Raw genomic sequence first — 26,041 nt, forward strand, 5'->3', positions numbered from 1 at the left:
TTCATGCTGGATTATGGAAGTGTGTCCAGGGAGGTCCGAGAACACATCCGTGTTCCAAATAATGAACTCCTTGGCTTCCCGAGCCTGTTTAGAGGAGAGGCTGTCAGCAATTTTTACTGTGGCAACTGCTTCTCTTGCATCAGACCGAAGAGCCTGAACCTTTTCCCCGACAAAACCTGGCCGCGGGCTGTCTTCAATAGAGGACTCCCTATCTTTCCATGGTTTTGGTAAATTCACATGGTACACCTGCTCCAGCTTTCGCTGCCCCAGCTGGTGTACCTTGTAATTTACCTCTCCCACTTTCTCTAGTACCTCGTAGGGCCCCTGCCACCTAGCTAGGAAATTACTGTCTACGGTTGGTACCAGAACCAAAACCAGATCACCCGAGTTAAAGTTCCAGAATGGTGAGGCCAGAACAAGTACAGATGATAGTAGATTGGGTTGCTGACATTGCCTCCAGTTCCTTTATATTGTCTCCCAGCCAGTCACCTGCTGAAAGATCAGAGTAAGCACCTGCATCCGATGTCCATCAGTCTTTCACCTCACCCTCTTGCAAATCAGCCAAGCAGTCTGAGTCATGCAGCAGTCTGTTCTGCTTTTTGACGACTCTGCTAGCAGGGTTTCCCAGGGCCATCCACCTAGCCCTGCCCTAGAAGTGGAAGAGATTGAGTGTCCTGATGCACAACCACTTATGTTTCAAGATGAGGACATGGGAGTACCACCGCAGAACGTCTAGGATTATGACAAAACACATGTACCAACTGCTGTGGCTTTTGAAAATGTGCAGACCGACAAGGAGGGCAGGGGTGAAGACTGAGTGGAAGTTGATGTGGAGGAAGATGAGGTCCTCGCCCCCACAAGGAATCAAGGTCATGCGAGTGACCTGTGTAGTTTGGAGGAAGAGGCGGTGGTCGCAGCACAACAGAAGAGGGAGCAGGGTGCAAAATCAGAACGGCTGTCCCCTACACAGTACGCCTGCTACTGCCCACCACAGCAAGGGACCGAGCACACCAAAGCCAGCTCCAAGGAGTTCCCTGGCGTGGCAGTTCTTCAGAAAATGTGCTGACGACAAGACACGAGTGGTTTGCACGCTGTGCAATCAAAGGCTGAAGCGAGGCATAAACGTTCTCAACCTGAGCACAATCTGCATGTCCAGGCATCTCCACAATGTCCCACGGAAGCATTCAGCTCTCCATCTCCCAAACACTGGATCGGAAGAGGAAGTACCCCCCTACCCACCCTGGCTCTGAATGCAAGCATTTCAAAATTATTGTCCTTTGAAATGCTGTCATTCCGTCTGGTGGAGACAGAGAGTTTTAAAAGCCTTATGGCGGTGGCTGTCCCACAGTACGTCGTGCCCAGCCGCCACAAATTTTCCAGGGGTGCCATCCCTTCCCTGCAGAACCAAATGGGGAAAAAAATAAATCAGGTGTGCACTGCGCAATGCTATCTGTGGCAAGGTCCACCTAACTATGGATAAGTCGACCAGTAAGCACGGTCAGGGACGTTATATCTCCATAACAGTGGGTAAATGCAGTGACGGCTGGGCCTGAGGCGGATAGCAATTTGGAGCATGTCCTTCCACCACCGAGGATTAAAGGGCATTTCAGTTTGCCTCCTGTTGCTTCCTCCTCCTACTCCTTTTCCTCATTTTCTACCAGGTCCTCATCCGTTCAGTGTAAGACATTCACTACCAACTTCAGCACAGCAGGGGTAAATGACAGCAGGTAGTTTTAAAACGTATCTGTTTGGGGGACAAACCCCAGACCGCCGCGCAGGAGCTGTGGACGTGCCTTGAACAACAGACCGATGAGTGGTTGGTGCCAGTGAGCCTCAAGCCCGGCCTGGTGGTGTGCGATAATGGGTGAAATCTCGTAGCAGCTCTGGGACTAGCCGGTTTGATGTACATCCCTTGCCTGGCGCATTTGCTGAATTTGGTGGTACAGAGATTCCTTAAAAATTACCCCGATATGTCAGAGCTGCTGCAGAAAGTGCAGGCCGTCTGTGCGCGCTTTCAGAGTTCTCACCCTGCTGCTGCTCGCCTGTCAGCGCTGCATCTTTACTTTGGCATTCCCGCTCAGCGCCTCATACGCGACGTGCCCACAAGGTGGAACTCCACCTTGCACATGCTGTGCGGGCAGCAGCAGGCGATGGTGGAGTTTCACCTGCAGCACGCACGGGTTAGTCGCTCTGCGGATCAGCACCACTTCACCACCAATGACTGGGCCTCAATGCGATACCTGTGTTCCTTGTTGCACTGTTTTGAGTACTCCACCAACATGGCCAGTGCCGATAACGCCATTCTCAGCATTACTATTCCACTTCTATGCCTCCTTGAAATAACGCTGCTGGCGATGATGAAAGAGGATGTGGCACAGGAGGAGGAAGAGAGGTCATTTTATAGGGTTTCCGGCCAGTCTTTCACAAGTGGCTCTGAGGGTGGGTTCCTGCACCCACAAACGCCAAGTACACAATTGTCCAGCCAGGGAACAGTTCTGGAGGATGACGAGGTGGAGGATGAGGAGGAGGAACCATGTTTACAGCAGGGTGGCACCCAAACCAGCTCTTGGCCATCACTGGTGCATGGCTGGGGGGACAGCTTTTTATTGCCTCTGGGCAGCCTGGCACACATGAGCGATTACATGCTGCAGTGTTTCCTTAACAATCGCCAATTTGTCTACATTATAACATGCGCTGATTACTGGGTGGCCACTCTGCTGGATCCCCATTACAATAACAACGTACTGTCCTTAATTCCTGTCACTGGAGCGTGATCGTAAGATGAGTACAAGCGCACGCTGGTAGACACGCTGCTGGTCGCATTCTCACCTGACAGCGGGGGCACAGTGGAAGTACAAGGCGAAGGCAGAGGAGGAGGAAGAGATGGCCAATGCAGCTGGGGCACCACCTGCACCTCAGAAGGCAGGGTTAGCATGGCCAAAATGTGTAAAAGCTTTGTCAGCACGTCACAACAACCAGCACCACCAGCTTATATGGAAATTCTTAGCAGGATGCAGCATTTCAGCAACATGGTGGAGCAGTATGAGTCTCCAAATTGGGCACATGGCCTGAGCTTTCCCTTTATGCCTTGGAGGTGCTGACCTGCCCTGCAGCCAGTGTATTGTCTGAATGTGTGTTTAGCACGGCAGGGGGGCGTTATCACAGACAAGCGTAGCTGCCTGTCCACAGCCAATGTGGACAAGCTCACATTCATTAAAATGAACCAGGCATGGATCCCACAGGACTTGTCAGTACCTTGTGCAGAATAGACATGTATACCGGCCTTAACCAGCCATTGTTTTACTACAGCGCAATTGCTCATTGTTGTATTTTGGATAGTTCACACTCTTTTGGAGTGTACCCTAATAAAAAAAAAAAATGTAAACCAAAAACCATTGTTGGTTATCTCATCCTCCTCCACCGCTACGTCCACCGCCTCCTCAAACTCCTACTCCATATGGACCTCCACCTCATAAATCAAGTTTATTTTTCGATTTTTTTTTTTTTATTTGTACGTATTTTTTTTTGTCATTTCACTAATTTGTCTGTTACATTTTCTGGTGAAATTCACCAATTTTGGGGTGTAATGTACCCCTGCTCTACCTAGTAGACAGGTAACATTTCACTAATTTGTCTGTTACATATTCGGTTGAAATTCACAAATTTTTGGCTGTGATATACCCCTGCTATACCTAGCAGACAGGTAAAAACATTTCACTAATTTGCCTGTTGCATTCTTGGGTGACATTTGACCATTTTTGCAGTGATTAAACCCCTGCTCTGCATAGGTGACAGGGAATTAAATTTCAAAAATTCTTCTTTAATTGATGCGCGTCCCCTACTTTCATTGAATGCTTAAACTTTAACAACTTTTCCCACATTAGTGCTTCAATAATTTGATCATATTTAATTTTTAAAAAATTAACCTCCCTTGGATGTGGTCTATTTTTCTCACGCTCCCTCTCTGATTAACCCCAAATAAAGTTCATCTGCTCTAGTTGGTCTTTCCTGAAATTTATTAGTCGTATCCCACAGCAAAAGCCGTGATCCACAGAGAGCTTCCAAAGCATCAGAGGGATCTCATGGTTAAAAATCATTCAGGAGAAGGGTACAAAATAATTTCCAAGGCATTAGATATACCATGGAACACAGTGAAGACAGTCATCAGGGCCGGCGCCACCTGTAAGGCGACCTAGGCAGCCGCCTAGGGCACAATTTAGCAGGGGGCGCTGGCCCCATGCGTTTTAAATAAAAAGCGTTACAGCAAGTTTTTTTTTAAGTACGGTGGCGGGCCCTCCCCTGCACCAGGCGACTGTCGCACTGCCCGGGCTGATGCGTCTATGATTGGGCACCGCCTGGGCGCAGCCTGAAGAAAAGGAACTGACAGGAGGGAAGCGCCTCTAATGTAGCGTGGCTGAGCTCTGTTCGGTCCACGGTACAGGAACTTTTGTTTCCTGTACCCGGCCGGACTGACAGTAAGTGGTCACTTAGTGAGCACTTCCTTTCAGTCCGGCCGGGTACAGGAAACAAATGCTCCTGTACAACGGACCGAACAGAGCTCGGCCACGCTACATTAGAGGTGGGGGGGAATGAGAGTGATAAGGCCATAATTCCCAAAGATATGTTTGGTGCAAAAACACTGCACATCATCAAAAGAACACCATACCCACAGTAAAGCATGGTGGTGGCAGCATTATGCTTTGGGGCTGTTTTTCTTCAGCTGGAACTGGGGCCTTAGTTAAGCTAGAGGGAATTATGAACAATTCCAAATACCAGTTAATATTGGTACAAAACCTTCAGGCTTCTGCTAGAAAGCTGAACATGAAGAGGAACTTCATCTTTCAGCATAACAACGATCCAAAGCATACATCTAAATCAACAAAGGAATGGCTTCACCAGAAGAAGATTAAAGTTTTGGAATGGCCCAACCAGAGCCCAGACCTGAATCCGATTGAAAATCTGTGGGGTGATCTGAAGAAGGCTGTGCACAGGAGATGCCCTCACAATCAGACAGATTTAGAGTGTTTTGCAAAGAAGAGTGGGCAAATCTTGCCAAGTCAAAATGTGTCATGCTGATAGACTCATACCCCAAAAGTCTGAGTGCGGTAATGAAATCAAAAGGTGCTTCAACAAAGTATTAGTTTAAGGGTGTGCAGACTTATGCAACCATATTATTTTTATATTTTTTCTTCCCTCTACCTAAAAGATTTCAGTTTGTTTTTAAATTGAGTTGTACAGTTTATAGGTCACATTAAAGGTGCAAAAAGTTCTGAAATTATTTATCTTTGGCAAATTTTTTTACATCACGGAAACCCTTCTTATAGAGATCGCCTTGGCGTACGGCAGACGGGCTCAAATGACTTTGTACAAAATGTATTTGCTAAGCATCTCTAAATTATTAGCATAGCATAGCATTTGTAATATAATATACTTTTGTACTCTATTTGGTTTGTGGCGTTTAAGCCACACCCCTTCCTGCTAAGTCACAAATCCAATGGGGACTCAAGTTAGAAAAGTGTGTAAACCTCACAACATAGACAGTTCAAAGCATGTGCACCAGATTTTTGTTGCAAATCATTCCCCCAAAAACTGGCACATTTTCTATAGTAATTCTGCTCCATAGTGCTATAATATAATTGATAAAGGGCCCTTTAATGTAACTATATGGTTTGAATTTTTCAGAAATTATAGTCTTGTAACATTGAGTTACATGTGTGTATCTGAAACTTTCATCAGAAGGATGTACCAAAGGAAACCTTGAACACTGACATTTAATGGATACCAGTGTGTATCATGGGTATACTTTTTTTTACTGGATGTTTCCGCATGGAATATTGTAATCTACTGTGCATACGTTAAAATCCTGGCAGAAATCCTTGCCTCAGTATGATGGGTGCATGATGCCTGTGGATCAACATTCAATAGACATTCAGTAGACCTTGACACATTGTGAATAGACCCTTGATGAATTTCCTAAGTATTGTATTATATAATAATGTAATGCCTCTTTACCATCATTGTACACTACTACCCCCACACACCTTAACGTGATCCTTTCCTACAATTACTGCCTATGACTTACATAGCTACTATATCCTACATAGCTTGCATTCTTTTCACCTATAGAACAAGGTGTTACCTTTTTTCCCTGTACTTATTATAGCAGCCTGTTGTTGCATTCTCATTTGCAGCATAGCAATTGATTCTTTGAAAAAGACTTCCTTCTACACACAGTTTGTCATTATAATACTTACCACTTTCTTTTTATTTGCTGCGAAGCTCCCATTGGATTTAACAAAGACAGCACACAGCTTCACATCTTCTGGGTGAGTACATTTGTCCTAGGAAACAAAGCAGAAGTGTTTAGTAGAAGAACAAAAAAGCTTGCCTCTTTAAGAAAATTTGACAGTAATTAAGCCAAACTAAAAAAATAAATAAAATGCATAGCATATACTGAAAAATTGTCGGACTGAGTGTATTTACAAAGCATTAAACACTGAGAACAGCTTCAGGGGCATTTTTTATGATTGCATTTTACACATTTTGGACTAAATGTATTTTTTTTATTTGTCTTTATCAAAAACTTTTAATAGCTTGCTTTGCACAGTGTTACATTTCAGCATATCTGCACAGTATCTTACTTTCAGTTTTACACTGAGCCGTCATGTTGCTGTTCTGATGGCTGGATGTAGAGACCTTACCTCAGAATTTTTGACAGTTCATGAACACTCATTATAGCTAAATTCTTATCAAACTGCTAAGAATATGGGTCTAAATGAGTTTTTACTAGCTTTCAGAAATGCAGGGCTATACATCCAGACATTAGAACAGCAACTTGATGGCTCAGTGTGAAACCTTAATAATAGATTGATCTTGTATGGCTGAAATGCATATTTACCAGTAGAGTTGGGCGAATCAAAGCTAAACAAATTGACTTTGATCAAAATTTCTGGAAAACAAAAGATTCACCCTCGAAGCTGAATTTCCTTGCAGTAAAATTTGAAAGAATACATACCCACCTCATCCATTTGCGAGCAAAGGGGGCCGGTGTGGCCATCTTGATTGTAGAGACTGCACAAATTGTCACGTGGGATAATGTATTGATGTCACCATGCTGCTGCGGTGGCGTCATCAGTGATGACACCACTATGCCTGGCCAAAGTGATGACGTCATTACGTCTCCGCCCGAGATTTTGCCTGGTGTCTACAATCAAGATGGCCGCGACAGCCTCTATGCAAGCAAATGGATAAGATGAGTATTTATTTTTACCCTGATTAACCACTGAAAGGCCTAAATTTTAGCCTCAGATGACATGATCAGCGATGATCCTGTCTTCAAGGGGTTTAATGATGGGGGTGGCACGATCGCCATTCCCTGTCATTGTGTCTGCTACATACAAAGGAATGTGCTTCATGACTGAGGAATTTGTCACAAATTGAATTTCTTTGTGAAATTCGGCAGAGTAATGCTCATCTCTAATTACTAGCTGTTCCTAATTTACAGAGACAGTCATGGCAAATTCAGGCCGTTCTGGGCTGAAAATGGGTGTGGATTGTTCAAGTAGAACACATAAATAGATGGTCTCTGAGAGTTTGGGGGAGTTCCTGTACCAACTGCAATGTTGATTATCTTTGAAAATATGTCTAAATTTATATTTTCCCATGTTCGTAGTGGAAGCAACTAAATTAATAAATTAGTAGAAAAGAAAACCCTGAGTCTTTCAAGTTCCCCATTAAAACAAAATTGTATTAAGTACATTTAAAAATTAACAATACAAAAGTATTTAGGATCCAATATTATGCCGCCCATATAAACCAGCAGGGAGGCCAAACATAAAAACAACTAATTGCACAAACATTTGCAACAAAGAAAAAATTGCAAGTAATAAACACTAGTGTGCTGTTCAGAATGGGCCATACCACTACTAGAATATACTTCCTATCTATCTAGGTGCAGTGCTAACCATCAATAATTATTGAAATGTGCTCACCCTGTCAGGATGGAATGGCAGCCCCCTCAACACACGTGAGCTTTCAACAGGAGAAGAGATTGTTCATTTTTAAATGGATTTGATAAAATTAGTTTTCAATAGGGAACTTTAAAGACTCAAGGCTTTATTTTCTACCATGTTGATAACTATGTGCAGTAAGTGTGATGTATATGTGCAAACATGGGTCCACCACCAATGAGGCCAAGTGGGGCACGTCAGAGCAGTGGCAGGACTGTGGGAATCTCTCAACAGGGCTGGAGAGGTTGGGCACCATTTAAATTTTCACCTCAGGCAGCAGAAATTTTCACCCCTGTGTGCAGACATGAACTATTTTAAAGTAGGCAGTATAGATAGCATATTAATGTGGATATATAGTATTGTGTATGCTGGATTTAACACCTAGGGAGATACAACTTACCTTGTGGGCTACTGTATGCACGCCTCCACTGTTGCGCTTAGTGTTTACCCTTTTCCTCCTCTTTCTTAGGACAATATAAATCTGGACATACACCAAGAGTGTGACAATAAAAGGGACATAGAAGGATACAACAGAGGAGTAGATGACAAATGCAGGGTTTTCAATGAGGCACTCATTAGAAGCTGAAACAAAATATGATTGAAAAAGGAAAATTATTTACTTTTGACCCATATAAAAACATTAAATACTGACTTAGACCAAGTAATATTGAACATGCCCATTTTATAGCTAGTGCTTATAGCTATGGTTGGAATTTTTTTTCTTGCATGTATCAAAAGAACATGTGAATCCTTATCATGAGAGAAAGTAGTATCTTCCATAACTTCAAGGAGACAGTAGTCCCCCTTTCTAGGCCTGCATACTCTTTGTAAATGTTCAAAATCTCAGTCCTTGAAAATGACACATTGAGTAATAAGATCAGTTCTTGAGGAGAGAGAGGGATCAGGGAGATGATGTAACTTCTATCTCTTTCTATGTCTATGAAACTACATGCTGGTAAAGGAAAGGAGAACAGTAAAAAGAAACCATTTATTAGACCAAAAGTAGCCCACTCACTCGCTGAGTAGGATTTTATTGAATGGTAAGTGCACTTTAACTTTGCCAACAGATTTTAATGTATTTTTTTACAGTGATTTCAAGTACACCACATACTATGATTAGACCTTTTTTTAACTGAAGAAATACACATGGGGGAGATTTATCAAGACTAGCATTCCGATACACCAGTGCTGATCTCCCTGCACTGGAGTGCCAGAAACTAAAGTCTGCATTTTCTGGCATTAGTTATAATAAATTCGGGCATGATAGCCCCCTCCTCTCCCACTAAGACCTACTCCCTTTTCTTGCCACTTTTGAAAAGAGGTGAAAAGCGGAAAAAAAACACAAATTATGGTGCAAATATGGTGTGCACAATAATTTGCAACTTTTTAATGCCACAATAGTGGCAAAAACTGGCCTACTTTCTGGCTTCTTAGTTTCTCCACTTTTCAATTTTTTTAGCTTCCTTTGGAAAATGTAAGGTTGAATCTGATTGGTTGCTATGGACAACTAACCAAGTTTTGATGAATCTCTTATTAAGAATACAGGTTGACTCTTAGAGGAAGCCCCCCTAAACCAGGGGCAGACTGGGAAAAAATACTAAAAGGGCCAGCAATACCATATTTTGGCACATTATACTACCCCAAGAGAGCCAAATACCACAGTCCATAACAAAACATTGCCAACAGAACAAAAAACATCTTTAAAATCTTCCATTGGACGGCCGTGACGAGGGCTCAGGTGGCCCCTGGGGCATCGGCCCACCGAGAACTTTCCCTGTAAGGTCTGTGGCCAATCTGCCCCTGCCCTAAACAATGAAGAAACGGACACTGTTTTATCTTAATGATGGAAAAACTAGTTTACTTCTTTTGCCTGAGTGTGATGCCTTCTGTATGTCATACCCTGGAGTGGTATTACCATTTATGCACTCTGCTACCATCTCTAATGGGCTAACATTAATGCCATCTGTGTATTTATTTCCAGGTCCTTAACACTGTTCATTCATAATGCTGTCATGAAACTGTTTTGTACATGTAATATGCCTGGTTCACCAGCAGGTGGAGGTGTGTATCTGGCAGAGAGAGAGAGAGAGATCTCTAGACAAAATGGAACTCACCATTCAATTCTCCCCATTTTGGGCAGAAGTGGGCCAGTCTTGCTTCATACCAGAGGGAGGGGTTAAAGTTCAAGTTTAGAGCAGTCTAAGCCTGGGCACCGTTGAATCCAGACCTGCGTAGCAGGTAGCAGCCTGTGCAGTCTAAGCTAAGCTTGCGATGGAGGCAGATGTGTAGAAGATATAGCAGCAATGGGAAAAGATATCTGGCTGCAGCAAGAGTCTCTCAAAAGGTTAGTAGCTTATAGAGCACCATGACTCCTTGCTAATTTACTTATTGAGTGTCAGGAGGGGGACAACAGCCAAAGGTACACCAATCCAGTAATACCAGAACCGACCGAAAGTCCAGTAACCATACCCAAGCTGAGTTTAGCACAGCAGAGAGAGAAAGCAGAGTTATCAAGTGTACCTGTCAGTTTATGCCAAAGCCTGGTGGAACCAAGAGAAAGCCTGAATATTGTCTGAATGTAAGTTTATGCAAGTAAAGCTGTTGAACATTATAAAAGTCCAAACTTGACTTATTCTCCACCATTACTCATCCCCTTTATTGATTTGGAGTCTAACCTTGGGGAGCTACAGTATCTAGGTAGGAGCACCATGACACATAGAGACTGTTAAGGCCGCACCATACCACTCTGCATTTCTATAGACCTGGGACACTATCAGCCCTGGGGGGGGGGGGGGGGGCGGCACGTTGCATATGCAGCTTAGGTAGTGTACTGGCACTCCTTATAGAGACAAGCCTTGTATGGAGACTTACTGGATGTGCTCCAAGGTATGGAGACTTATTGGCAATGTCCATTTGAAAACAATATGCTAAGTGGTATTTCCCAAGGAAAGAGAACCATCTCATTAGAGCCTTGCGGAAGTGGAGAGCCAATACTCTACCTAGCCTGAATACAAGTTATCAGAATGAGTCAGAGAGAATCCAACACAGTGAAAAAGGTCAGATTTGGACTCAAAGGGAGCTACTTTCACAAAGTGATATTAATTAAATGGTTCTCTTTTCTGTGGAGATACCTCTTTGCATATTGTTTTGCCATGAAGCACTTCCAGTAAGTCTCCATACAGGGTTGTTCTTTTTAAGGTGGTAGTATTTTGTGCTGCCCTGTGGTATTTGGTTCTGTTGGCAGGCCTGTCTACTTGTGTAGACAGGCCTGCACTATAGTATGGCAGGCCGGTCTACTTGTGTTCGCCCTTCCTACTTGTTTTGTCCAGTCTTCTGTCAATTTGGACCCACCTTCAACATGGGGCCACTTTTCGTTTTTTTTTTCCAGGGCCACTTTAAGTTCCTAATCCGCCCATGCTTAAAGGGAAAGTCGCATAGTCATATTGATAGGTTTATCAAATTATGATTAGTAGAGACCTCTGCCAATCTCAAGAAGAAAGGGGCACATTTATTGAGACCAGCGTTTTAGACACTGGTCTTAATAAGCCCCTGCACTGGTGGTGGATCACCGAAGTTATGTAGAGACGCCGGGCCTCTACATAAATTTGGTGATTCTAAACACAAGACACCTTCCTTGTTGGCTTACATTTGGACTATTTTCTACGCCTAAAACAGGCATAGAAAATGAATGGGACAGGCTACAACATGCCGTGTGCAGGGCTGGTGTTAGGGGGGCAAACAGGGAAATTGCCCAGAGCCCCGTCACGGATGGTGTTTCAGAAAACAAGAAGTAACAAATAAAGATCCAACTGACTTGATCCCAAAACTAAAGAACAAAAGTGTGAGCCCAATGAAAGCCCTATAGCTCTCCCTGACTGCTCAGCCCATGCAAAGATCTCTGTGATAGAAAGTTGCATGTCCACGTACCTAGACTGAGTGACACCTGAAACCCCTATAATAGTGAGGGGATATGACCACCGGCTCCCTGCACTTAATATGGAGGGAGTCAGGGTCACCTAGGATCAAGCCAACAGGAAAACACAAATAAAGGAACAGACTTATCTGAAGAGCCAGCAGTTGCAGCATCTAGCAGTGAGCACCATCCAGGAAGTTGTATAAACTGCAAAGTGAGGCAGTATGGGAAGGGATATAAAGGGAGGCAATCACTGCTAATAGATGACAGCTGGGAGAGGGAGAAGAGATGTCAAAGTGAAGCCAAAACTAAAGAACATCATGCAGAAGGTACTGAAGAACGTCTGTCAGAACTTCTCAGAGATCTGGCAGTGACAGCCCCCTTTCCAAAAGGGGCCCGCTGCTGTTAGATACTTAAGTACCCCCCCACGCACAGTCTCCCGTCTCACTATACTGTAGCTTGGTGACAGGCCAGCATTAGCCACAATCCTGATGCCACAGACCACATCAGGACGTTCTGTGTGGGTGGAGCTAACATAGCTTCGCCCCCATCCTTTGCCTGCATTTACTCCAGGCTGCAAGGCCCAAACGTCAGACTGGGATGACTGGGCCTTCTGCTCTGTCCAACACACAGGCTCTGACCTCAGCTGCTGAACTTCAGAGCTTCCAGGATCCTCCTATTAAAGCACCTGGTAATTCCATCTAGTAAGAAGCACGCAGCAGTGTCTGTGGAGGAGGGGGTGCAGGGCTGCTGGGGTCATACTCTCAGCCGCTTCACTGACCTCAACTACTTAGGGTCACTGACCTGTGAGTTCCCACTGTCATCTCTGTGTTTCACCTGTGCCCCCTCCTGTGGGCTCCCTTTGCCCCCTCCTGTGTGTTCCCTGTGCCCTCTCCTGTGCGCTCCCTGTGCCCACTGTGTGTATTTTCTGTGCCCCCCGTGTGAGCCAGCTGTGTGAGCTCCCTATGCCTTCTGTGTGCGCTCCCTGTGTCCCCTCCTGTGCGCTCCCTGTGCTCCCTCCTGTGCACTCCCTGTGTCCCCTCCTGTGCACTCCCTGTGTCCCCTCTTGTGTGTGCTACCTGTGCCCACTGTGTGCACTCCCTGTGCACGCTGTGTGAGCTCCCTGTGCACGCTGTGTGAGCTCCTTGTGCCCCCTCTGTGCTGCCTGTGTGTGATCCCTGTGCCCGCTGTGTGTGCTTCCTGTGCCCCCTTGTGTGACCCAACTGTGTGAGCTCCCTGTGCTTCTGTGTGAGCTCCTTGTGTCCTGTGGGCTCCGTATGACTCCAGGGCACAACCAAAAGGCATACTCGTGCTTGTGATATGGCCATGTTGCGTTTAATTACCACATGGCTGTCTGAGCCAAAGAGGGCTCTAGTTAATTTAATAAAGACGACATTTTTTAGGTGGTATGCATTGTTAATGGGGGGGGGGGGGATTGAAGTATAAATTATCCCTTTCATGACCAGGTTAAAAAAAGGCCTGAATGTCGAAGAAAATTTTTGTGATTTTGTGCACGTGGTGGTTTAGTGACCAAAGCATTTTTATTTGTTTGACTACCAAAATTATTTTTGCAATTTATAATTTTTTTAGAATGCTTTTTTTTTTTGAGGTTTTTATATTTTTTTTTATTAATTTGGAGGAAAACTGCTAATTATTATTAAAAAGTAATTTTTGTTTTAATTATAGCTTTTTATTTCTTAAATAATAAAACAGACACAAAAATTAATTATTGCAATGGGTTCCCTATTTTGTAATGATTGTTTTCATATATAATGTATAGGTTTGAGAGAAAAGAGCGACCATGGTGATGGTTTCTGTTAGCGACTGTATTTTAAATGATTTATTTACTTATTTACTTATTTTTTTACTGTTTCCACTGTAACTGGGGCATCCACAGGAGCCCCAGTTGCAAGGGAAAACAGCCCCCTGTGGGGGCATGACACATAGGCAGAGCTGATCAGGGTCTCCTTAGGCCCTGCAGCTCTGCTCCTGCCTAGTGATGAGCAGCAGGGGCTATATTTGAATTTGCGATATTTCACAAATATTTGGGCGAATATTTGTCATATTTGCGAATTCGATATTATTTTCTTGATTGCGAAAAATCAGCAATGGATTATTCATGTAATGCAGGCAAAATACAGGCGTGGGTCACTTTTGCTAAATTTTCCAAGCTGCTAAAAGTTTCCTGAGATTAGAGAAAATGGTTGGCACTGCAGAACATTAAAAATGGCTTTATATGCAGTTAGAGTGCTCCAATATATTAGTGATTGCTCAAATCGGCACTAGCGATGCAAATATTTTGGCGCAATATGTGAAACTTTACATTTTAGCAGGTCTGCATAAATGTATGAACAGTAGAACCTATCACACTACCTAACACACTACAACAGCTACACTATATCAGGATATAACCTACACTGACTATCTGTATTATATATTTAAGCTAACTAACTAACTATCTAATGTAGTGTGGAAAGCACAGAGCACAGTAATGACACTGCTCTCTCTCAGAACTTTGAAAAGTGGGAGGTTCTTATATAGTAAGGGGTAGGCAACTTTCCTATTGGTTGCTAGGGATGTTGCTAAGCTCAGACAAAGACATTGCAGCCTTCTCATTGGCCCACAAGCAATAAGGGAGGTTACTGATGGAAAAAAAAATCTATAATATTTGAAATTATTAATATATATCACTATATTCTAAATGTTCGCAAATTCTCAAAGTGCCGATATTCACAGTTAATATTCACAATTTGAATATTCATGATCGACACTACTCTTGCCCCTGCTCCAGACACCCCCGCCAGTCATGTGACCGCCGGGACTAAAAGAGGAAGCGGCTCTGCTGCTTCCTGCTCCCTCCACCATGTGCTAGTTCAGCACTCTCCTGCCGACATAGGAGAAGGCAGAAGTGGTAATAAACCTCTCCTGTCTTCTCCTCAGGGTCCCTGCTGTGTCTGTCAGCCAGGACCCGACCTGCTCCTGCTAGATTCCAGGAGCTGACAGTGCTGGGATTAAAGCGCTGCCTGTACATGCATGTACGTGCTATCTGCACGGGGCATGTGCAGATAGGACATATATACACAGTGGCCAGTCAGGAAGGGGTTAAGAACCTGAGTCCAAATTAGCTATGTCTTGTATTTATTTTTTCTATATTTGGGGGGGGAGACATACCAGGACTGCTAATAAAGGAATCTGCAAAGCTATGTCGTATCACAGCCAGATACCCCTTAATAACAGTGTGTCATCCATAGATTCCACCATAACAGTGTGTCCTCCACAGATTCACCTATAACAGTGTGTCATCCACAGGTCCCCCATAACAGTGTGACATCCACAGGTCCCCCATAACAGTGTCATCCACAGATCCTCCATAACAATGTGTCATCCACAGATTCACCTATAACAGTGTGTCATCCACAGGTCCCCCATAACAGTGTGTCATCCACAGGTCCCCCATAATAGTGTGACATCCACAGGTCCCCCATAACAATTTGTCATCCATAGATCCCCTATAACAGTGTGTCATACATAGACCCCCCGATAACAGTGTCATCCACAGATCCTCCATAACAGTGCGTCATCCACAGATTCACCTATACCAGTGTGTCATCCACAGGTCCCCCATACCAGTGTGTCATCCACAGGTCCCCCATACCAGTGTGTCATCCACAGGTCCCCCATAACAGTGTGTCATCCACAGGTCCCCCATAATAGTGTGACATCCACAGGTATGTCATCCACAGGTCCCCTATAACAGTGTGTCATCCATAGACCCCCCATAACAGTATCATCCACATATCCTCCATAACAGTGTGTCATTCATAGGTCCCCCATAACAGTGCCATCCACAGGTCCATCATAACAGAGTCATGCATAGACCCCCCCCCCCATAACAGTGTCATCAACAGATCCTCTATAACAGTGTGTCATCCACAGATCCTCCATAACAGTGTGACATCCACAGGTCCCCCATAACAGTGTGTCATTAACAGATCCTCCATAACAGTGTGTCATCCACAGATCCTCCATAACAGTGTGTCATCCACAGGTCACCCATAAAAGTGTGTCATCCATAGATCCCCCATAATAGTGTGTCCTCCACAGATCCCCCATAACAGTGTGCATGCACAGCATTATCTCCATTCACTGCTATGGAATTTTGAAAAATAGCCAGTGATCATCTATTATCAAAACACTCATAGAATAATGGAGGATGACCATGCATGCACACTGTGCTCTCCCTTACCCTTCAGGGGCACGGATGGGACAGCCCCTTTTTTAAGCTTGTGGTTTTATAAACTGCAACATGGAAATACAGAAGTGCCCTGGCCATTCATAACGTGGGGTCCATGTGCAGAATTCTTAATGAAAATGGGAAGGAATAAAAATCCATGCCAAAACTGCATCAAAAAGTGTTTTATAAAATTAGTCAGAAAAAAACACATCCGAAAAAAAGCTGATGCTAATTCTGCATTAGTTTTTTTTTAAGCACAGAATTTACTCTGTGTGAACATACCCAAAGAGGCTGCAGGATCAGCAGTTTACAGTGGAAAGGCTTAAGAGAGATAATGTGGCATTCTACACTCAGCTGCTGTGGTTGCAACCGCTGTCCGTGCCTACAAAGTTCTGTCAAACTGCTAGTCCAATATTTCAGGATTTGGGGCCCCTTTCTATATTTTGCCCAGGGTCACACTTTGTCTAAAACCAGCCCTGGGCATGTGACACAATCTGCACCTGATATACACCACAAAAGCGTCATATATCTATTCATAGATGACCCCCTAAGAGTCCAAGGATTTTTCTCTGTGTAGCAGTGCTTTGTCCACTTGCTGTGTAAGGAAATATACCAGAGCCCCATTTATCAGAACAATAATGCAGGAAGCACTTGATTTATCCGTCTGATATTTATTGGTTCCTGTTATATTCCAAGCTCTCTAAATTGCAGTACCTTTGCTCCCTCTAAAGCAACATTTTTTTGTTCCATTTACCGTCTGTTTAGTTTCTTCTCGATATTTTGTCTGGATTGCTTTGTCGATAAATCCAACCTGACATTTGTTTGCCAAACAAAGTCTATAATTTTATAAGACCAGATAATAGCGACAGCCCAGAGGATTCATGATTACTGTACTTTTATCAGGTGCCATGGTCTGGTTGGTATTTTGCTAGCTAAGGCTACTTTCACACTTGCAGCAGAGTGATCCGGCAAGCAGTTCCGTCGCCGCAACTGTCTGCCAGATCAGAAAATCTGCATGCAAACGGACAGCATTTGTAGATGGATCCGGATGCAGATCTGTCTTACAAATGCATTGCAAGAACGGATCCATCTCTCAGGATGTCATCCGGAGAAACAGATCCGTTATATATTTTTTTCACTTTTTTACCAGATGCATCCGGCATATATATAGTGAGGGTTAGCTCTCTTTCCGGGGTCACACTTACAGATTTCTTCTCAGACCACATATTTTTCAAATCAAAATTGTGCTTTATTGCGACACAAGCACCAACAAAAACTGTAGAAAATAAAAGCCTGCCTGGCTGGGCTCTACCTAAACACATTAACTAAAGCCATGACTAAACCATAGGTTACAATTCATACCTGTCATCAGGCCCGGCTTTCCCAGCCAAACAGTTCTCCAGCCCCCAGGTGGTACAAATACTAGTCCCATTGGGGGATTGTGGCCAAGCAGTCCTCACGACTCTGGCCTTGTGAACCTTGTACCGCAGGCATCACTGCGTCCCCCAAATTACAGGCTGTTACTTAGCCTCGTGGACCCTCAGACTACACGGCTGAGACCACTACAAACCTCTGCAGGTCTCTGGTCCCGGATAACACACTCTCTCTAACTGACACACTGGGAGGTGCTTTATCCCAGTCTGATTATCGCAGATCTCACCTGCGATCCTCTCTGGACCAAGGGAACACCCGTCCTGGAAGGGTGTGGATTGGCAGATCCCACTTCTAGTCCTATCTGCCAATCCAACTAAATTCCAGCCCAGAATATACCAAAAACAAACCTACATGCTGCTGAGACTATTGCATCCCGGATTTTAGTTATCCCACCCAGCTGAGGTATCTGAGTGGGATATACACACCTTCCCGTACTGTCCACATTGTCACTATATATATATATATATATATATATATATATGTATATATATATTAGTGTTGGGCAAGCATGCTATGCCAAACACAAATTTTACTCGTGTGTGCTCGAGTGCGATGCTCGAGTCTCCTCCCCGCACATTTATTGGCCAATAAACGTGCACAAAGGTACTGGCACTCACTGTAATGTCCTAGCCATGGCTACTGGCATTACATTGATTGGCTGGCCAGAAAGCACTATATAGCACGGCTCAGTCTTTGTCAAGGAGAGCTGTGCTGAAGAAGGGACAGATAGTGTTGGGAGTGAAATAGTAATATTTTAGTGAAAATATTTTAAGGACTATTGCATCTGGCAGCAATATAATTATTAATGCAACCTGAGCTAAATTGCTTGCAATTGTTAGAGAGACCCAAAAGTCCTTTCAAGGACTATTGTTGTATCTGGCAGCAATATAATTATTAGCACAACCTGCGCTAAATTGTGTGGAATTGTTAGATCCCAAAAAGTCCTTTTATAGAAACATAGAATGTGTCGGCAGATAAGAACCATTTGGCCCATCTAGTCTGCCCAATATACTGAATACTATGAATAGCCCTTGGCCCTATCTTATATGAAGGATGGCCTTATGCCTATCCCATGCATGCTTAAACTCCTTCACTGTATTTGCAGCTACCACTTCTGCAGGAAGGCTATTCCATGCATCCACTACTCTCTCAGTAAAGTAATACTTCCTGATATTACTTTTAAACCTTTGCCCCTCTAATTTAAAACTATGGCCTCGTGTAGCAGTTTTTCTTCTTTTAAATATTCTCTCCTCTTTTGCCTTGTTGATTCCCTTTATGTATTTAAAAGTTTCTATCATATCCCCTCTGTCTCGTCTTTCATCCAAGCTATACATGTTCGGGTCCTTTAATCTTTCCTGGTAAGTTTTATCCTGCAATCCATGTACTAGTTTAGTAGCTCTTCTCTGAACTCTCTCCAAAGTATCAATATCCTTCTGGAGATATGGTCTCCAGTACTGAGCACAATACTCCAAATGAGGTCTCACTAGTGCTCTGTAGAGAGGCATGAGCACCTCCCTCTTTCTACTGGTAATGCCTCTCCTTATACACCCAAGAATTCTGCTAGCATTTCCTGCTGCTCTATGACATTGTCTGCCCACCTTTAAGTCTTCTGAAATAATGACCCCTAAATCCCTTTCCTCAGATACTGAGGTTAGAACTGTATCACTGATTTTATATTCTGCGCTTGGGTTTTTGCGCCCCAAGTGAATTATCTTACACTTATCAACATTACATTTTAGTTGCCATATTTTTTACCATTCCTCTAGTTTTCCTAAGTCCTTTTCCATTTGGTGTATCCCTCCAGGAACATCAACCCTGTTACAAATCTTTGTGTCATTAGCAAAATGACACATCTTACCATCGAGGCCTTCTGCAATTTTGCTGATAAAGATATTAACCAATATGGGCCCCAAAACAGCTCCCTGAGGTACCCCACTGGTAACAAGACCATGGTCTGAATATACTCCATTGACTACAACCTTCTGTTGTCTGTCCCTCAGCCACTGCCTAATCCATTCAATAATATGGGAGTCCAAGCCCAAAGACTGCAATTTATTGATAAGCCTTCTATGTGGGACAGTATCAAAAGCCTTATTAAAGTCTAGATAAGCAATGTATACTGTACCTCCGCCATCTATTATTTTAGTCACCCAATCAAAAAAATCTATAAGATTAGTTTGACATGATCTCCCTGAAGTAAACCCATGCTTTTTTCATCTTTCAATCCATGGGATTTTAGATGTTCCACAATCCTCTCAAGTATGGTTTCCATTAATTTCCCCACTATTGATGTCAGGCTTACTGACCTATAGTTGCCCGATTCCTCCCTACTACCTTTCTTGTGAATGGGCACAACATTTGCTAATTTCCAATCATCTGGGATGACTCCTGTTACCAGTGATTGGTTAAATAAATCTGTTAATGGTTTTGCTAGTTCACCGCTGAGCACTTTTAATAGCTTTGGGTGTATCCCATCAGGCCCCTGCGACGTATTTATATTAATTTTAGACAGCTGACTTAGAACCTCTTACTCTGTAAAGACACATGCATCAAAAGATTCATTAGTCTTCCTTCCTAACTGAGGTCCTTTCCCTTCATTTTCCTTTGTAAAAACTGAACAGAAGTATTCATTGAGGCAGTCAGCTAGTTCTTTATCTTCTTCCATATACCTTTTTTCTTTTGTTTTTAATTTGGTAATTCCTTGTTTTAGTTTCCTTTTTTCATTTATGTATCTGAAGAATGTCTTATCACCTTTTTTCACTGAATGAGCTAATTTATCTTCTGCCTGTGCTTTAGAAGCTCTTATAACTTGTTTGGCCACTCTCTGCCTAATCTTATAAATTTGCCTGTCATCCTTTTTTTTTTTTTTTTTTTTTTTTATACCACAGTGGTCTCTTCCCTTTTTTGCTTTTACTGACAAGCCTAATGCAATTTTCTGTTGCCTTCAATAGTGCCACTTTTAAGTAGTCCAATTTCTCCTGGACTCCATTGAAACTGTTCCAATATGATAGGGACTCGTATACCACTAATATAATTTTAGAAAAGTCTGTTTTTCTAAAATCTAAAACTTTTGTTTTTGTGTGGTGTGAATCAGTCACTGTACATAGTAAACCACACTAACTGGTGATCACTAGATCCCAAGCTTTACCCTACAGTAATATCAGATACCAAATTCCAATTTGTTATTACTAAATCTAAAATGGCCTCCTTCTGGGTTGGCTCCTCAACTACTTGCTGTAGAGATAATCCCAGGAGGGAATTTAAAATATCTGTACTCCTGGCAGAACTAGCTATTTTGGTTTTCCAGTTTACATCAGGAAGATTAAAGTTTCCTATAATGATATCTTCCCCCTTCAATGTCATTTTAGCTATTTCCTCAACTAGTAGATCATCTAATTGTTTGACTCGGCTAGGTGGTCTATATATCACACCTAAACGAGTTACCTTATGATTAGCAAGCTGCAAGGTAACCCAAACTGACTCTAAATTGGTCTCGCTAACTTGTATTAATTAGATTGTATGCTATCTTTCACATACAGGGCCACCCCTCCCCCTTCTTGCCTTCTCTGTCTTTCCTATATAGAGAGAAACCTGGTATTGTTATATCCCAGTCATTACTCCCATTGAACCACTATATTCTCAGATGCTATTATAGCCTCAAGTTCATTGATCTTATTCCTTAAACTGCGAGCATTTGTAGACAAGACTCTGAGCTTGTTATTTCTTAACCAATGCGCTACTGGCATATTCTGGCATTGTTCCAGAGGGCACTCAGACTGCTGTATTATCACTCTCCCCCCCCCCCCCTTCCCTAGTTTAAATGCTCCTTAGCAAATACTTTGAACTGTTCACTGAGGACATTTGTTCCCTTGAGAGAAAGATGCAAACCATCTTTCTTGTACAGTTCTTTTCCATTCCAACGAGAGTTAACATGAGACACAAAGCCAAACCCTTGGTTCAGACACCATTCACCAAGCCATACATTGAATTCCTTAATGCACATCTTCCTGTCATGCTGAAGGTTATGCACAGGCAAAACTGCAGAGATTGAAACAGTTGATGCAACCTCCCGTATATCATTTCCAAATGTGTGAAAAACTTTTCTTCACCTTTGAAACCTCATTGCAAGCCAGATCATTTGTCTCAAGATGGACAATAACATCCAGCTCCCTTTACTGCTGTGCTTGCCTAACAATATTAAGGCAAGCCTGGTTTAATGCTTTGTTTCTCCCATTGAGTTCCATTGTGCTCGGGTGCTCTGGTGGACTCAGGGAGTCTGGTGTCCCTAGTAAGGGCTTCCCTAGTACGGTCAGCGGAGTATACTGGCCGGAATGTCGGGGTCATGTGCATCCATGGAAACTTAAAAAAACTATCCCACCATCCTGGTGTCTCTAACCACATGGGCTGGCAGATGGACTCGCAAAGTGGCAGTTGCCCCAAATTTACACTACATACTTATAATAGGGAGAGACTTCCCTGGCTTCCCGGCACTGAGGCTTGCTATGACAGTGACTGATACCCATGAGACAAGGATAACCCTAGCAGAGCGGCCTGGCTCAGGGGGGAGGCAAGAACCCTGGGAACCTGAGACCAGAGGGCCAGTGGTAGGGGTCACCGGCCGCCACTTCGGTGGAAGAGGGGGAGACAACCCCGCTAAGTGTAATAGTGGGAGCTTGCCACCGGGTCCTGAATTGGCAGACCTCAATGTCTAAGCAGATAATTTTGGTACCGCCCAACGCCAGGACCCAACCCTAGTCCGCACCTGGGAAAATGTGTTAGTAGTAGATGCTAAACCCCAACAACCTTGGGCAGAGTCAGTGTTTACCCGTTTTGTGGTTCATCAGGATATGTTGTATCAGGTTAAACAAGTATGGGGTGAGCCTATTGAACAGTTGGTGGTCCCCAAGGCTTATCACAAGCTTGTGTTAGATCTAGCCTACCAACACGTTCTCGGTGGTCACCTGGGGCTACAGAAAACTCAGGAACGTATTCTACTGCGGTTTTACTGGCCCAGCATATTCAAAGAAGTGGAAGAGTTTTGTAAGTCTTGCCCGACCTGCAAGATAACTAGCCCCCAGACATATTTCTGTAGTCCCCTAGTACTTCTCCCGATTATCGAAGTATCATTTGACCGAATAGCTATGAACCTCATATGCCCAGTACCGAAGTCCGCCAGAGGGCATCAACACATCTTAGTCATTCTAGACTATGCCACTCGGTACCCGGAGGCACTAAAAACTATTTCCACATTCAGTTCCCAGAAATTGAATACTTGATATTTCTTTGAGTATCTTGTTTTATATTGTTGGCTTGTAACAGGTTTCTATTACCAGCAGCTCTGTTTTTCATGGGTGTACAGTTATGCCTATTCAACTCCCTACTTTCCTCACTAACTCCAACCCTTACTAAATCTCCACTGTTTCTTCCCACTCTGTATCTACTCTTTCTACCCCTTATATTGGTATTAACACCCTCCCTCCACCCAGATCCAAGTTTAAAAGCTCATCCAGCCATTTAACTATTCTTTCCCTCTGCATATTCCCTTCCTTAAGGTGCAGTCCATCCCTACTATAGCAACTGTAGCTGACAGATAAGTGACCCCTTCCTTCCTGCACCAGCTTCTGAGTCACTTATTTAACTCCCTAAGCTCCTGAAGTCTCCCTAGTGATGCTTGTGGCACTGGTAGTACCGTATTTCTAAGAACACTACTTTGGGGGTTCTAGACTTGAGGTTTCTCTTCTAGTTCACTAAAATCATTTTAAGGAACCTTTATCTCTCTCTGACTTTATCATTGGTGTGGATGTGCACCATGACTGCCCAGTCTTCCCCAGTCTTACCAAGCAATCTGTCTTCCCTATATACCAAACTCAAGCACTAAGAAAAATACACTGTTTGGCATTCAGTTTCGTCAAAGGATGACCTTGTATGTCCACCTAATGTAGTCCCCCACCACCAGCCTCTGCACGACCTTTGCTGCACTTCTCTTCCTATCCTTCCTATAGCAGTCATCCTCCTGGCTGCTAAGAGCAACATTCTGCTGCAATGATGATAAGGCTCACACCCCATAATATCAGCCAAACAGGCATATTTTCTAGGGTGCGCCTGCTGAGGACTAGCCTTCCTTGCACTTTTCCCCCTACCCATTCTTCTAAGACCTCATGCACACGAACGTTGTTTGTTTCCGTGTCCGTTCCGTTTTTTTTGCAGATAGGATGCGGGCCCATTTATTTCAATGGGTCCGCAAATAACGCGAACAGCAGACTGTGTGCTGTCCACATCAGTATGTACATTCTGTTGCCCCGCAAAAAAAAATTGTGCATGTCCTGTCCTATTTTTTTTTTGGACAAGGATAGGCATTATTACAATGGATCCATAAAAAAAAAAAACGGATCCGAAAAAAAACGGATGCCATACGGAATGTTATCCGTTTTTTGGGAGGGATCCGCAAAACACAGGCGGTCGTGTGCATGAAGCCTAACTGTTACAGAGCTGATGACCCTAGAAGAGGCTGTCAGAAGAAGATAGTCCTACAAGTCACTGTGCCTTGTTAAACCATGGATTTCCGTACTCCTTAAATTAATATTGGCCAAGCTCTCCAATGTCATTGGTTTGGTTGACCGTCTATGTAGTCATCTCTAGTGATGAGCGGCATAGGCAATATTCATTTTTGCAATATTTCAACAACAAAAAAATAATTCGCAAATTCTAGAATTTGCGATCTCCAGTCATTATTTTTGTGATTGCGCAAATCGGCACTAATGATGCACATCTTTTTTTTGCGCAATACATGCAACTTCACATATTAAGTATTGTTGTGACATCACAGCACTGTGTCTAACAGAGACACTAATCCCTATCACAGCACAGTAATTCCTTTCATAGTACCTTACACCCTGCACAGGATTCAGCTACACTATATAACCTACACTGACTATCTCCCACTAACTATCTGTATTATATATATATGAGCTAACTAACTATCTAATGTAATTAAATAAGGATCCAGATGAGTCTGCAAAGCACAGAGCACAGCAATAACATTGCTCTCTCTCTCTCAACTGCAAAAAAACTGCAGAAAATAACCGGATGATAGGGATGTCAGCTGAGACAACCCCTTTGCAAGTGAATTCCAGCCACAAACACTCACTCATCCTATCTTCTATTTCACTTTAAACTTTATGGGTGGAATGAAACTAGTCAAGAACTACTCACTTGCAGAAGTTTCAACAGTTTAACCACTAACAATCTAGCATTTTTCACCTTTCCAGGCAATAGTTGATACATTTTGTGGTTGGAATTCCCACATGAGATACCCTAGTGACCATATTTCTTCCACTATATCTGTCCTCTTGACTGCAACAGCAAATTATTTCCCCAGAATGAGTAGTCACATTATTATTTTCATATTCCATACTTACCAGTGTTATTTAGTCCAAAGAGAAGTGGACAAGAGATTGCAAAGGATAAGACCCAAACTACTGCAATCATGACAGTCACTCTGCGCTTGGAACTGTAACGCGTGTTGTAGAGCATCGGCATTGCCACTGCTGTATACCTGAAACAAGTACACGTTATAGATATACAGTCCTTACACAGTAACAGCATATCTGTAAAGGCAGTTTTAAGGAAATTATATCAATAAAGCAAATAAATAAAACAACACTTTCTTCTTATACATTTTGTGTGTTGTATATGTATCCTTTGGTATTAATAGCTATCAAACGGCCTTTAAAAAAAAAACAACTAGGGTCTATGGAGCTATTCACATGGGTGTTTTTTTTATTTATTATTTCAGTGAATAGTGGCCTTTAAAAAAAAAGGACATAAATTAAATGGGCCTGTTTTTAACTGCTATATAGATACGAGTGCACTTGTTTAATAGGTGTTAAAAATGGCTATAAGAGTATATTAGGGGCTAAAATAATTATTCACTTGAATGTAGAGGGGCACTCACATCTTATTGGAGGCAAAAGGACCTGATATTGAATCATCACTGCTAGCGCATGTCTTGCAGCATCCAATGAGGAGTAAGTGTCTGTGGTCAGGTGATTAATTATTATTTTGTGTATACACTATACTGGAGTGCACTAAGAGGGGCATTAAAATACTGGAGTACACTAAGACGGACCTGATATATACTGTGTACTGAGGGGAACTAAAATTTGCCTTGATGTCCAAGGGCCCTATTGGGGGCATTATATATGCTGAGGACACTGCAGTGGTTGGGATTCAAAAAATCAGCATATGAAATCAATCTTAATGATCATTTTTAATGGCTGGTAAAATGGATAAAAAACGGCCATTAAAAACAAATAGACAGCTGGTAAATAGATGCAGTCACTGATGCACAATGGCCTTGAAAAACTGATAGCGCATCCATTTTTATTGCCCTTTTTTTCCCCACTGTCGTTTTAATGTAGCCTTAAAGGAATGTAGTCCAGGATTAGAAAA

General features: G+C 43.1%; 1 protein-coding gene across 2 annotated transcripts in view; it reads right to left on the minus strand.

Annotated features, from left to right (window-relative positions):
- The window catches only part of DRD2 (dopamine receptor D2), a 253,047-nt gene that overhangs the window by 42,968 nt on the left and 184,038 nt on the right, over nucleotides 1-26,041 (minus strand). The window contains exons 3-6 of one of the 2 annotated variants that reach the window (XM_044278448.1): nucleotides 25,009-25,145; nucleotides 8,422-8,591; nucleotides 7,395-7,409; nucleotides 6,255-6,341 (exon numbers count right to left, since the gene is read on the minus strand). In XM_044278448.1, the coding sequence (XP_044134383.1) occupies nucleotides 6,255-6,341; nucleotides 7,395-7,409; nucleotides 8,422-8,591; nucleotides 25,009-25,145 (409 nt within the window). The remainder of the gene's footprint in view (nucleotides 1-6,254; nucleotides 6,342-7,394; nucleotides 7,410-8,421; nucleotides 8,592-25,008; nucleotides 25,146-26,041) is intronic. The other variant, XM_044278450.1, reaches the window with a different exon arrangement.

This window comes from Bufo gargarizans, chromosome 2 (assembly GCF_014858855.1).
Source record: "Bufo gargarizans isolate SCDJY-AF-19 chromosome 2, ASM1485885v1, whole genome shotgun sequence".
Lineage (NCBI taxonomy): Eukaryota > Metazoa > Chordata > Amphibia > Anura > Bufonidae > Bufo > Bufo gargarizans.